This window comes from Pecten maximus, chromosome 16, assembly GCF_902652985.1.
Source record: "Pecten maximus chromosome 16, xPecMax1.1, whole genome shotgun sequence".
NCBI lineage: Eukaryota > Metazoa > Mollusca > Bivalvia > Pectinida > Pectinidae > Pecten > Pecten maximus.
The window spans coordinates 34,618,187-34,632,678 of record NC_047030.1 but is presented as its reverse complement, the minus strand read 5'-3'; the positions used below and the strand labels follow the sequence as shown (position 1 = coordinate 34,632,678).

General features: G+C 35.8%; 1 protein-coding gene across 2 annotated transcripts in view; it reads right to left on the bottom strand.

Annotated features, from left to right (window-relative positions):
• LOC117345158 (sodium- and chloride-dependent glycine transporter 1-like) overlaps window positions 1-14,492 on the bottom strand; it is a 37,204-nt gene that overhangs the window by 4,976 nt on the left and 17,736 nt on the right. For both annotated transcript variants that reach the window (XM_033908152.1, XM_033908153.1), the window contains 8 exons: window positions 8,577-8,786; window positions 5,900-6,031; window positions 5,115-5,430; window positions 4,247-4,379; window positions 3,684-3,818; window positions 1,011-1,114; window positions 275-399; window positions 49-161 (listed from right to left, as the gene is read on the bottom strand). In XM_033908152.1, coding sequence (XP_033764043.1) covers window positions 49-161; window positions 275-399; window positions 1,011-1,114; window positions 3,684-3,818; window positions 4,247-4,379; window positions 5,115-5,430; window positions 5,900-6,031; window positions 8,577-8,781 — 1,263 coding nt within the window. In that variant the 5' untranslated portion in view covers window positions 8,782-8,786. The remainder of the gene's footprint in view (window positions 1-48; window positions 162-274; window positions 400-1,010; window positions 1,115-3,683; window positions 3,819-4,246; window positions 4,380-5,114; window positions 5,431-5,899; window positions 6,032-8,576; window positions 8,787-14,492) is intronic.

Sequence of the window (14,492 nt, the reverse complement as noted above, 5' to 3'; positions counted from 1 at the left end):
GAAGGAAGGATCATCATCTACCAAAATGACAGCTATTATTAATCCTACCTGGCTATCCAGACCAACAGCGAAGAGCATGATAAAGAAAAGAACGGACCATAAATTTGGTAAAGGCATGCGGGATAAAGCCTCGGGATATACTTGGAACACCAGACCGGGTCCTGAAAAATAAAAGAAGTTTATCATTGACTTTATCCAGGATTGCTTTTGTTTTCCGGAAATACAGGTAAATTGTTAAAGTAGTTAAAAATAAAAATGTACGAAACAGATTTACCTCCTTCGGCAACTTCCTCGACTGATAATCCAGATTCATGAGCAAGAAATCCGAGAATGCTGAAGACGACGAATCCGCAATAAAAGTTACTGAAGCAGTCGACGGTGGTGCACAACGCTGCGTCACTGTAATGGAGTTGTTATACTTCAATAAGTTCTCCAAAACTGATATCCTTCTTGTATTTAATCACAATATCCCATTTTTCTTATTGACGAGGGAATAGGGAGCAGGCTTAAATTTCAATATAATGAACAATTTATGAGACAAAGTTAAATTAAGCGAAATATATATGTCAATGAAATAAAGACGAAATAAACATTGCCTACGAAAAGTGTTGTGACCTAATAAGCAGGTGGGAAATAAAGCGGAGGATATATTGTTGTCCCGTAAGACTCTGGGACCCAAACAAATTATACATGTAACTTACCCTCAACATCTGTTGTGGAACTTATTAAGAAATTAAGCGGAGGACATAATGTTATCCCGTAAGACACTGGGTCAATTTTACGATAATTCCTGTAACTTACCCAAAACATCTGTTGTGGAACTTATTAAGAAATTAAGCGGAGGACATAATGTTATCCCGTAAGACCCTGGGTCAATTTTACGATAATTCCTGTAACTTACCCTAAATATCTGTTGTGGAACTTATTAAGAAATTAAGCGGAGGGTATAATGTTGGCTCGTAAGAATCTGGGACCAAAAAATAGTCAGGTAAATTATACCTGTAACTTACCCCAAACATCTGTTGTGGAACTTATTGTAGCTAGCCATAGTGATAACCCCACCATAGGCAGGTCCTAGTGAGTAAAACACCTGGAGAGCCGCTTCGAACCATACCTCAATATAGTAAACACTGACAATATATATTGTATTGTAGTATATATTGTATTGTAATATATAATATTGTATTGTAATATATATTGTATTATATAATATTGTATTGTAACATATATTGTATTATATAGTATTGTATTGAAATATATATTGTATCATATATTGTATTATATAATATTGTTTTGTAATATATATAGTGTGTGTTAGCACATTATGATTTGTTTGCTTGCAAAGCTCTGGCATTCAATATATTATTGTAATGTAATATATGGTATTATATAATAATGTAATGTTATATATGTGTAATCCAGTCTTATATGTGTACATGTCTATGTATGTAAATCTGTATATGGTCAGGGTTATATAATCACGTGATCTTGACATCCGTGTTGTGTGTTTGACATATATGTTGACATTGACCTGGACTCGGGACATCTGCAATGCGACAAGTACGACACTGACCGGAACTCGCACTGCACGCTCCAATTTCCCGCCGGACATAACACTCTAACATCCGGTCTGCTGACCGCACCATCATTATGTTTTTGGCTCGCGAGGGCAACACACGTGTTTGTGTGTGAGTGTGTTAATTCTACTTTCGGTTTACCTGTATTTAATATTCGTATAGTCCATTTCAAAATTCTGTGAGTAAGAATGTGTTTTTATATTACAGGTTTCTTGTATAAAGGAACCCAATGAAGGGAATGAAAGTATGTTGCAGAGAATCGTTGTCCGATTGATATTTAACAAGAGCCTGCTGTTACATATGTTTTATTATATGATCTTGTTTTATAATATATATTATATAATATTGTAATGTAATATATGTTGTATTATATAATATTGTATTGTAATATATGGTATTATATAATATTGCATTGTAATATATGGTGTTATATGATATTGTATTGTAATATATATTGTAATGTAATATATATTGTACTATAAATGTTGCTTTGTAATATATATCTAATTCAATTACATACTGTATTTATATGACTATTTCTAGTCTTATTATAATATGAAGAACACAAATATGTCCTGGTGATTCAAATTTTATTTTTGAAAATAAGTTATTTTATCAACTAATATCCAGATTGATCCTTCAACACCTAGATTGATCAAAGTACGATGAATATGCAACAGAGGATAATATATTAATGTATATAATTTTATAAAATTTTAAATAATCTGAATAATTGACTTAGAATAAGAAAAACCTTTACATATCTTCAAACAGACGTTACCTTTACAGTTAGGAGTCGTGAGACGTTACCTTTACAGTGAGACGTTACCTTTACAGTTAGACGTTACCTTTACAGTGAGACGTTACCTTTACAGTGAGACGTTACCTTTACAGTGAGACGTTACCTTTACAGTTAGACGTTACCTTTACAGTGAGACGTTACCTTTACAGTTAGACGTTACCTTTACAGTGAGACGTTACCTTTACAGTTAGACGTTACCTTTACAGTTAGGAGTCGTGAGACGTTACCTTTACAGTGAGACGTTACCTTTACAGTGAGACGTTACCTTTACAGTGAGACGTTACCTTTACAGCGAGACGTTACCTTTACAGTTAGGAGTCGTGAGACGTTACCTTTACAGTGAGACGTTACCTTTACAGTTAGGAGTCGTGAGACGTTACCTTTACAGTGAGACGTTACCTTTACAGTGAGACGTTACCTTTACAGTGAGACGTTACCTTTACAGTGAGACGTTACCTTTACAGTTAGGAGTCGTGAGACGTTACCTTTACAGTGAGACGTTACCTTTACAGTGAGACGTTACCTTTACAGTGAGACGTTACCTTTACAGTGAGACGTTACCTTTACAGCGAGACGTTACCTTTACAGTGAGACGTTACCTTTACAGTGAGACGTTACCTTTACAGTGAGACGTTACCTTTACAGTTAGACGTTACCTTTACAGTTAGACGTTACCTTTACAGTTAGGAGTCGTGAGACGTTACCTTTACAGTGAGACGTTACCTTTACAGTGAGACGTTACCTTTACAGTTAGACGTTACCTTTACAGTGAGACGTTACCTTTACAGTTAGACGTTACCTTTACAGTTAGACGTTACCTTAACAGTTAGACGTTACCTTTACAGTTAGACGTTACCTTTACAGTGAGACGTTACCTTTACAGTTAGGAGTCGTGAGACGTTACCTTTACAGTGAGACGTTACCTTTACAGTGAGACGTTACCTTTACAGTGAGACGTTACCTTTACAGTTAGACGTTACCTTTACAGTTAGACGTTACCTTTACAGTTAGACGTTACCTTTACAGTTAGGAGTCGTGAGACGTTACCTTTACAGTGAGACGTTACCTTTACAGTGAGACGTTACCTTTACAGTTAGACGTTACCTTTACAGTGAGACGTTACCTTTACAGTTAGACGTTACCTTTACAGTTAGACGTTACCTTAACAGTTAGACGTTACCTTTACAGTTAGACGTTACCTTTACAGTGAGACGTTACCTTTACAGTTAGGAGTCGTGAGACGTTACCTTTACAGTGAGACGTTACCTTTACAGTGAGACGTTACCTTTACAGTGAGACGTTACCTTTACAGTTAGGAGTCGTGAGAAGTCTGGTTTTATGTAGTATATGATGCCCGTCATAGCTCCCTCCAGTGTCAGGCTCCGAATCAGTATAACAGTCAGGAGAAGATATGGCAGTAAAGCAGTCACGTACGCCACCTGTAGAAAAGCAATTAACGGAGTTATAACCAGTTATTATACCTCTACCTGGAATTAGCGAGATGGATTATATAGATTTATTTAAATTTTTGTTTACTTCTATTTATTTACTTATTTATTTTGGCTTTTTCTTTCTTTCTTTATTTGTTTATTCATTTTTTTGCTTCTTTGTTTTTTTGTTTTTGTTTTTGTCCGTCTATACATCCTTTATTTTGTCCTGACCCTACAGTGTAACGTCATATTTGGGGCTTGAATTCACCTTTGCGAGGTGCACTAGATCACAGCTAATACCAAGTTTATGTGCAGAGTGTTATGGCCGTATGATTACACCCCACCATCTTGCTGCAGGTGTCCTTTTGTTACTATTCTGACCCCAAATGATTTCACTGTACCTGCTAGTAAGAACTTGCAAAAAAAAACATCCTTACCTTACCGACAGACCTCACACCCTTGACTACACACAGGAAGGTCACAAACATGGAAATAAACAAAGTGAGGACTAGATGCCATTGTGGTGTGCCGATGACGTCAATACCAGAGGATATCCCGAGAATGTTGTATCTGATGAATCAATAATGAATCATCCTAAAACAGTCCATGAATTATAACACAGTGTTGTATCATATTTTTCCCAATAAAATATCGATTAATTTTATTCCGTAAAAAGTCATATTTTTAACAAGTGAGAAATATCTTTTTTTATGATTTGACCAATCAAAACACTGCTTACAAACGACGGTGGAGAAAATGAAAAGTTTATCCGGTATATTTTGCTATAAAATGAAATAAACAGATCTAACAGTTTCTCCAGTAATACCAGATATATTTCACCCGTGTTGCTAATATAAGTCCCACATGTGAAATATATATGGCATCACTGAAGACATTGTTAGATGTCCTCTATATCACAATGAAATGCCATATCTGGACAAGGGTTCTCATTGAGCTTACCACAGTATAACCTATCATTAACTTAAACTTTAGTGTCAAGTAAAAAGCAGTAAGTACGAATCAATAAACTAGGCATTTCTCACTCTAGGGCTAAATTAATATTCGTTATCGGCTTGATCGGCTTGAGTGTTGTCCGACTGATTGACATGTAGATTAGGACCATATTTTTTAGAAAGATGTCGATATCTCAGATCAAAGAAACAATATATATGTGATATAAAGCGTCATCCGCATTGTTGCAGGAACGTTACATAAATCCATTGATATCTTCTTCAAATTATGAAAATAACTATTGCAAAGACATAAAGCCGTATAAATGCATACAACCTTAAGAAGTGTGTTTACCTCCAGAACTCTGTTGCAGCTGTAGGGTAGAATTTCTGGGAGGGTTCCAGAGATGAGGTATTGACACTGATGTTTCTGTTGATTTCATATGATGCGTTGAGGAATGTACTCCCATTCAGCAATGTAAAATTTAAAGCATTGCTAGGATTTGCTGACCGCAGGACTACACAGTTTTCGGAATTCCAGGAATTATCGCATGACGCCCAGGGCAACGTCGGGAAAAAGGAGTAGAAGAGATAACACAGGACCCAGGCTACCACCAGGCCATAATACCATGTTATTATGAATGAAATCGTCACCATACAGAATCCCAAGCCTGAAAAGGTCGAGAATTGGGACGCATATTCTCATGGATTACCTGGTCTTCTTCTATGAGTACTTCACAAAAGATCCCCATGCAAATTCATAGGTTGTTCGTATTTTGTCTCAGAATTAGAGTTAGAACCATAGCTTTGTTTACATGTCGTTATTCTTGTTTATTATTTAATTGATTGCTGATGTGGTCTGTACCCCTATCCGAGTTAAACATCACCATTAGGTGGTAGGCTTTTCAACTCATTTCTTTCTCTATTTACCATCGGTTTATCTATCCTTAACCAATAATAATTTCTCAAAAGCTACGTTCCTTGTGAAATGTTGAGCATTTAGCAAAATTAGGCATACAGAGACATCAATATACAAACATTAGGGATAAGATAGAATCGCATCTTATGAATCATGCAAAACACGTGCAAAAAGGTTCTATTTGCAGGGTTTATTAGGTAGCATACGGTTACATCACTCACCTTGAAACAAAGGGCAAATACACCATAGCACTAACGGACTTTTTCCGGAAAACTGTCCAAGGCTCAACTCCATGAAGTATAGCGGGAATCCACAGATTAACATGAAGATGAAAAAAGGAACTAGGAAAGCACCTGAATAAAAAAGGATTTAAAATGTATGAAATCTAGTAACTGAATATGTCTAATCTGAATATATCCATTAAAGAGATACTATTTGATTACAATAATTTTGACAGGTTTTAGATACTTCATAATTGATTAATTTCGCGTGAATACTTATCCGTATCCGAAACGTATCGGGCATGGGAGAATTTATTATTGAAGAAATAAATAAACTGATTTAACAGTATACTTCCTTGACGTCTCATACAGTAGTATGTAAACATCGTTTAAATCACTTATATTTTCATGCACGCAGACTGCGATGTATCACGTAATATGTACTTTACCCCTTGACGAGATAATTACGGCTTAAACATGTTTTTGAAATTAAACATAATGATTGCATGCATGCATCCGGTAAGCACTCTGATATGTTTCTGTAATAAACAGGATCTTTCCATGACAGTACCGTACCTGGGTGCGTGTTAGACCAGAAAGGTCAAAGACAGAAAATCAACAGGATTTGTTAAGAGGTATTTTTTCTTGCCTAGTTGGCTGTAAATAATTCATTTAGACACTCAATGTCGGATATCTGTCTTCGACGGTGACGGTATTTAATAGGTGAGTAACTGGTCTATAGTGCCGTATTATTGTATCAGTTTTGTATGATGCACTCTTAAAATCATATCTCCTGAGAAAAAAGATTTCCAATCGAATAAAGGAACGCTATACTTACGTTTAGAGTTCATCTTTATTACAGAGGGATTCCTCTGTGCGATGATTAGTTTGGAAAAGTACAGCAACAAAAAGCCAACGGTAGTTGCAACGATTAAACACGTCATTTTGACTTAAATCTTCATTATATCCTGGCCATGTTTTACCCAAGTCATGTGTGCATTAACGTACTGGATTTATCTGGGACGATGCAGGGTGTATATTATCTTTATAAACTTGTATTCAATTATTACTACTATCCTATGTTCAATACGTTTCGAGCTACGGATGCGGTTAAGGCTAACCTCAGGAATTTTATTATGAAGAAACACTGAGCGTTTATAGACTGTATGACATGTCAAATATTGCATTGTTTTTAAGAGACAATGATGTTTGTTTCTCACAAGCTTTAGTCAAATAAAAATGGCCATCGATGATAGATATGAAACTCTCCGGAATTCATCCATACCTACGATTGAAAAGGTTTCTCAGTGACTTCCGATATGAAAGTATACCATAAAAACGCCTTGGCCATTCAAAGTAACATTCACTAGATATTACAAAATATTTGATTTGAAATTAACAGTAAAGCAGAGTTGATTAAAACAAACCTCAAACAGATATTTTCAGCAAAGGTTACTTGTATGAATGCATTAAAACAACGTCGTTATCACAATGTGCTGTTTAAGAGTTTTCCACCTACCATTAATTGTAATCGGGTATGTCAAACTTAAATTGGCAGCAGTGACGTATTTTTTATCGTCAAATTTGCACTTTTACAGCCATTTCTATATCTAAAACGAATCTTGCTTGCACCGGGACAGAACACATTCTCAGTTAGGTGAGTTTGGTGGCTCGTTAGGGCCAAGTATCAAATATCGCATTCTCGCACTCTCGACCTTAGGTCGAAAACGCGACGGCGAGAGAGCGAAAACACGAGATGCAAAAAAGCGAAAACACGAGAATGCAAAAAAGCGAAAACGCGAGAATGCGAAAACGCGAGATTAATCTCGCACTCTCGCCGTCGCGATTTCGCATTCTCGCCGTCGAGTTTTCGCATTCTCGCGTTTCCACATAGGGTCGAGAGTGCGAGAATGCGAGATTAGACCTTAACGGCCGCCCTCGCACTCTCGCACTCTCGCACCCTCGCGTAAGGAAGTCCGGTAATAGATAGAACCTCATCATGACAGTATGGTGGCTCGTTAGGGCCAAGTATCATATCTCGCATTCTCGCACTCTCGACCTTAGGTCGAAAACGCGAGAATGCGAAAACGCGACGGCGAGGGAGCGAAAACGCGAGAATACGAGATTTGATACTAGGCCCTAACGAGCCACCATAGGTGAGCGATTAACTATCTCAACGCGAGAGGTTGTTAAGATAGACATTAAGGAGAGAAGAGATATCGATAACAGATTTAGCCACCTTGTATGGACCAAGAAACAGCGACAACAGGTTCAACTTTACACCCTACCTGAAGGGACAACTTTAATTGTGTAGTACCGAGCTTAATATGTTCGCGACAACCGGGGTTATAAAAGGACGATTGCTAAAGGAACACCAGTAGAGATAATCACATAAAGAGAGAGTAGAAAGGAAAGGTTGTTAATTTAATGTCCAATTAATGTTTAATGTTATCAAATGCAATTTCATTATAAAATGGTTCCTGAGACCCGAGGACATCCATTTCAAATGATTACAGATTATGCATGGACAGAAATACCCCCAACAAACAAATCAATCAATCTGATAATGCGGGGATGATGTAGTGATGTTACAATTGCAAGAAAAGAAGAGGAATTGGTTCTACAACAATGATAAATGTAAAAACAGAATGTAATGTTATTCAAAATGTGTACTTACCCCCTCCGTTGCGCATACACAGGTAAGGAAATCTCCAGACCACACCCAATCCCACAGAGAAACCAATCAAAGACAGGATATATTCTGTCTTTCGCGCCCATACGTCACGAGACACGCCTTCTCCACTTCCATGACTCACGTTGTCTTCATGTTGGGTGGTCAGAGATTGCTTCTCAATTGCTATATCTTCCATCTCCCCATCCATTGTATCTGAAGCATATTAATTAACAGCTTATTGTAGATATCAGCTTCTAGCAACAACCAACGTCATGTTCTGGGAATCGCCAACAGAAGGCTATCTGGGATTTTAGTTTATTTTTTTATTTTTTTTTTATTTTTTTTAAATTTTTTTATTATTATTGTTTTTTAATTCATTTTTTTTTGGGGGGGGGGGGGGGGGAGGGGGTGTTCTGTTATGTCCTTTTCATACATTAAGTTATATTGGGTCAGCTGAAAGTCAGTTTAATACTGAATTTCAATGTCACAGGTACATTGGCACGACGTACCCTTTGGATAATCGCCTGAATATAGTGTTAAGCAGAGAAGTAGCAACTGTTATTATATCATGATTTTTAGTTGACACTTTCCAGTGTGAATCATTTTGACTGGTAAAAATTGGGTTCAGTGCTGAGCATCCATCAGGAAACATCGCTAAGGCTTGACACAAATTCCCAAATCACGGTCAATACATTTATCAGGTGAATAAACAAAATTAACTCCCCGATGAGATCAAACCGGACATTTATCATAAATTGTAGTATTTATACAGTAATTTACGAATCGTAACAGCACTTTGTTATACAATGGTTTAAAAGTTTATACCTGAAATTGAATAATAAAACATATTTACAAATATTTTCAAAATCCTTTCATTTTCTTATTTCACTAATTCAGATAAAGGTATGAGTGACATAATATGTTTCATTTGTTTCCATCATAATTAAAACGGAAAGGAAAAATACTCTACATGGTACATACCATAATTAATCGTACAGTCACCGGACTTTGTTTGAGTTGCTATGAAAATACTATTTAACTAAACCTGTGTATCCGTGTATATATAATTGTGTTTTCTGACTGGTTGAGTTAAATATGAGATGTTTTAGATATGTGAATTATTTCAAAGCTGTATTAAATTCATAATGTACCGGTATATTGCAAAAAAAAAAAAAAAAAAAAAGGTTTATAGGAATTGTTTTATAACAAAAGAGTAAATTGTTAACATTCGAGAAGTGCTATTTCCCTTGGCCTCTTGGCCCGAGGAAATGTAACCTTTTTCAGGTTAACAATTCCATGTATTTACCTAAACAAAGTCAGTAATTCTTTATCATACCTTTGCAGTATTATTTCGACAGTACACGGATTTATCAAGAATTGGAACAATTATGTCCTTGGTTATTCAATGATCATATCGAATGTTTAAAACTACCTAAATTATAAATGGCATGCCCATTATCCGAATTACCTCACCCGTTCATATCAACATTCTGCAAAGTTTAACGTATTCATAGGTGATTCTTGACGAACTATTATGTTTGCTGTTTAAATCCCATTCATAGCCAGTGACATTTGAGGTCAGGCCGTTATGGGTACACCAACCGGCGAAAACACCGTGCAGACAGACAAGGCAGAAAGAAAACACCCGCGACACCATGTCATGCATTGTTATCTAAATACAGAAGACATTGGGTGCATCAGGGTTCACAATACGTCGCCTCATGTCACGATATACTGGAGGTAAATCTTCCTACTCCTTCACATGTTCTGTTAATTGTCTACCTATAACCACTCAACCGAATCATGAATCCTGTAAATGACATACTTATCCCGTAAATCCTCAAAACAATTCCAAAATACGGTGTAATCTTATACATTATGTGGCACTCATTTTCAAAATAGAACAAATTTCATTCAAACCTTTTTTTTTAGATATATTACAAATATATGTCCTCTCACAGGAGGGCTTTCACGCGACATCCATTTTTCTTTTCCGCAGTCATTCCACATACATGAATCATTGATACTCTTAACATGTAATTATTATTTATGCTCATGTATCTACTGGAAAATAATAATATTCATAAAATATTCTCACATTTTGGAGGTATATACTCTCTTAATAGCTCCTTCATAATCTATACTTTAAAAAAACGTAACCTACAAAATTACTTGGACGAGTAAATACATAAATGACTAAAGCAGTTAGGTAAGTGGATAAGTGAAAGACAATTGTTATTAGCAACAGTATATTAAAATTTTATCGAACACCTAACTTGAAACAATGGGACAACAATGCATTGGCCTATGCACAGTACTTGTTTTAGAAAATAAATAACTTGCAACATGCGCAATTACAGTTCATCAGAATGGTTTGAATACTAAAACCTCTAAAATACATTACCGCTAAAATATGAAAGTTTAAAGTACTTACCAACCGTTCAATATTTTAACCAAAAGAAACATGATGTTTTTTTTTTATTAGATATATACCGACAAATCGTACATTACTAGTTAAACTGTCCTGTGCAATGAATTAAAATGAGAAATGGACTGGTTTGGTTTGGTTTATTTTGTTTAACGTCCTATTAACTGCTAAGGTCATTTAAGGACGGCCTCCCTTGCGTGCGACATGAAGACACCCAGCAGGACACCCCACCCGGTCACATTATACTGACAACGGGCAAACCAGTCGTCCAACTCCTAATATGCTAAGCGCTAAGCAGGAGAATAGCAACTACCATTTTTAATGACTCTGGTATGTCTCGGCTAGGGGACAGAACCCAAAGCCTTCCTCACAGGGGGGAACGCTCAACTGAAGACCAAAAGTGAGGCATTGTCATTGTCAAGGGAGACATTAGGAAGAAGAAAGTTGTTCAGAAAGAATGGAAAAGATAAGATCTCAAATTTGGTCGACTCTTACGATCATGCAATGGGGGCAGCAGGTATAATTCTTACGCCCTACATGCAGGGCAGAATGGACAGGATATCGGAAGTTCTCAACCTGTCCAGGAACGGGGAAAGGAAATTTCAGCGGTATCGCCATGTTTGCGGTAGCAGCGTTCGGAGAGTTGGAGCCTTGAAGAATCGAGAATTTTCTTTTCAAGAGACACCGTAGAGTCAAAAAATAGAACTGCTGACCCTATTGCAAGTACTTGGGATCTGAAAGCTTCCTTCCTCTCCTCACTTTTACTTTCTTTCACATAAGGTCTTTTATACTTTTATTTCAACTGTTACTGTCACATAAGCCTGGTTTTGCGAGGACATTAAACCCCGTAAAAAATTCGATATTCTAACTTGTGGCGTTATCATTTGGAGAAAACTGGTTGAAATTAAGGTAGTACAAACGTTCGTTATCAACCTAAGGATATTCCTTATAGGCAAGTTAAACTTAAAATTATCTAGATTTACATCAGGTATATGTATAAGCATAGATATGAGCATACCAATTGATTTACCAATGGCGAGTTATTGGATAACCTCTATTGTGTAAACAGTCATTGGTGGCAGGCATTAAACAAGCAAAAAACAACAACAACAAATAAATAAATAAATAAAAATACAAAACAAAAACATAAAAACATCATAATACAACGTATGTACTCTATTTCCATACAGCCTACACTTGTCTCCAGACTATGTGTTTATATATATTTATAGTTGTAGTGGTTGTTATATATCCATCACGACTGTTTATGCTCTGAAATGAGGGATACAAGATGTATCCAGTTGATAAGACAAAAGAGCGATGGTTAGTGGCACAGTAACGTTTAACAAGACTGTCCAAACAAGCCCGAGCGTGATTTGTCGGTCACACCAAACCAGGTTATTTATAGGACAACGACCAAGAAGTTGATAGATGAGATTTCATCGGTATATAACCAAAATATAATCTAACATCAGATACTATACATAGTAAAAATATATAGTAACTTACCTTAACTTTTGACTGACGATATATTTTGTGTTGGTCAGTAGTCTGTTCCTTACAAACATGTAACATGCAGTAACAAGTTTCTTATACTAACTCGTCGAGTCGACCAAGGCAGACAATTAAGCTCGCATAATTAGATCATCATAAAGAGAACTTCGTTTGGCATGCATCTTGCGTATTGTACTTCTTAACAATAACAGTGTTCTAACTCTTCTTAGTTGTGAATGATTATATTGTCATGTAAAGTTTAGCGTTTTGTTCTGAATCACATCTGCGAAAATGAACAATGTTGTTGATAGGATGTTAAACAATGCCTAACCTATGGCAAACCAAGTTGTCATTTATTTACGGAGCAACGTTGATCCAGGATTTAACCAAATGATATAAGCATCTTATATACTGTATAGGATATCTTACAAAATAGATGAGATATCTTATATACTTTTCTTTATAAGATATCTTATATAATATATAAGATATCTCATAAAAGATATAAAATATCTTATATAATATATCTCATAAAACATATACAAGATATTTGATAAAGAAAATTAAATAAGATATCATGTATATCTTTTAAGACATCTTATATATTATATGAGATATCTTATATATTACATAATATATAATATCTAATATATAATATCTTATATAATTTGGTAAAATACTTCACCAACATTGCTTCGAGAATAAAAGACAACTTTTTGTTATCTATCAATGTATCATAAACCCTAGGGTGTCTAATTTTCGGAAAGAAATAAACTGATTATTCAAATGAGTCATCCTGGCCTGATAAACTATTTTAATAAGTTAAATGCATAGATTGCACTAGTCCATTATGTGGATGATGAGCTTTAACATCTGTTCAAATAAATGACATTGGCCTATTTTCCATATCGTATGGACTAGATATTATTGCTGATCACGCCATTTAACACGTATACCAACCCATAAGGCTTATTTTCTTTTTTTTATTAGGAGTTATAACTATTGCTTTATATTCTTTAATTCACATGGTGTGGTCAAATCCATTCTAAAACGAACATGTCTATTTAAATCACGTGGTTTGGTCACATCAATCCCAAAACGAACATGTTTCTTTAAATCACTTGTTTTTGTCACATATATCCCAAAACGAACATGTCCTTTTAATCACGTGGTTTGGTCGAATACATTTAAAACGGTCATATCTTTTTGAATCACGTTGTTTGATCACATCCATTTCATAACAAACATGTCCCTTTAAACCACGTGGTTTGGTTGAATTCATTTAAAACGACCATGTCTCTTTAAATCACGTGGTTTGATCACATCCATTCCGAAAAAAACATGTAGTTTTAAACTGGTTCCATATTTCATGGGCAGAATAAATGTCAATCTTTTTAATTTTAAACACCAAATGACGAAGGTAAACGGAAATGTATGTATGGACAATGTAATACGAACCGTTCACTGATTACCAACACAATTGCTTAGTTTCCTTGTGATGAAATCCATCTCGGCTAAATGATCTTGTCACTGCACACACGTAAGAGCCGACAAATGCAAAGTATACAGTTACATTTGTGGTTTTTATTTTACTTGAAGACCAAAATAACTAGGCCGCTACATTTGGTTTCTGTATGACGTATCTCTGCCTTTTAGAAAATGATTTTCCCCAGTAGGAATCATTTGAAATTTCCACGTTTTTTTACCTTAAAGTGGAGCATCCGTTCAAGCCCGGGAAGTAAAGGGTCCTGTCCCCTGACCAAGAAATTCTTCAGTCTAAACGGGCACCTGCCATCCTCCGCAAGTCGTTCGGTTAAACGTAATGACACCATAAATGCGTCTGTCAATGGCACCATCATTTTTGGACAATGTCCGGAAACGACCCTTTTACCGGGATGTGTGTAAAACAATTCGAAATTCAAGTTACTGCATGTTTATCTGTTGCCAGATGCGAAACTGTATTCTACTGTGCATTTTACTTATAGGCCTGGCCAAAA